Raw genomic sequence first — 702 nt, forward strand, 5'->3', positions numbered from 1 at the left:
GCTGGCTGGCAATGATGATGAACAGTGAAGAGGCGGTTTCGAAAAACGAACCTAGGAATCAGGATCTTGCAGGCAAACCACTCTTAATGGATAGCTTCGGTGCAGCAAACCGTGTGAAACACTTTCCACAAGTTTGCAAGCGTGGACCGGATGTCCGGGAGCTGTTGAAGTGTCGGTGGCACATGAGGATTCCGGAAATTCGTGATTTCCCGGGCAAGAACAAGGGAAACTGTTTCTACCTGTGGGAGAAAATATCCCCCAAGAGAGGCAAGACACTCGCTCACGACAAACGCACCCCAAGAAAAAGTCCCCTTTCGATGAGCCCCCCCGTCGAAACGAGGCGAGGGTTTTGTCCTTGCCCAGTGCTGAGCACGTTATATAAACAGGTCGACCGTGCGGGCGAAGAAATGATGGCTTCCTCTAACATCCTTCAAACAAGCGGCCTGACCATGATTTTAATAAGCTACACGTTTGTCATTGGAGAAATAAGATCCTTGAAAGTAATTGATTACAATATTACAAGTAAAAGCGAGACAGCAGCCAATATCCTTACTTGAGCCAATCTATCGCGAGCGAGACGCAAAACATGGACAGGTTTCATGCGCACTGCACCGAGGACGTTTTCAATCTAAAAATGGAGATAGGAGAGTTTGGTGCATGAAAGTCGATGCGTGTAATATATATATATATATATATATATAT

At 46.2% G+C, this 702-nt stretch overlaps 1 protein-coding gene across 1 annotated transcript in view; it reads right to left on the minus strand.

Moving 5' to 3' along the window:
- Nucleotides 1-702, minus strand: part of T265_02097 (hypothetical protein) — a gene marked incomplete at both ends in the record, with an annotated part of 59,774 nt that overhangs the window by 54,473 nt on the left and 4,599 nt on the right. The window contains one exon of the mRNA XM_009166256.1: nt 554-628. Coding sequence (XP_009164520.1) covers nt 554-628 — 75 coding nt within the window. The remainder of the gene's footprint in view (nt 1-553; nt 629-702) is intronic.

Source organism: Opisthorchis viverrini (genome assembly GCF_000715545.1).
Source record: "Opisthorchis viverrini unplaced genomic scaffold opera_v5_24, whole genome shotgun sequence".
Taxonomy (NCBI): Eukaryota; Metazoa; Platyhelminthes; class Trematoda; order Opisthorchiida; family Opisthorchiidae; genus Opisthorchis; species Opisthorchis viverrini.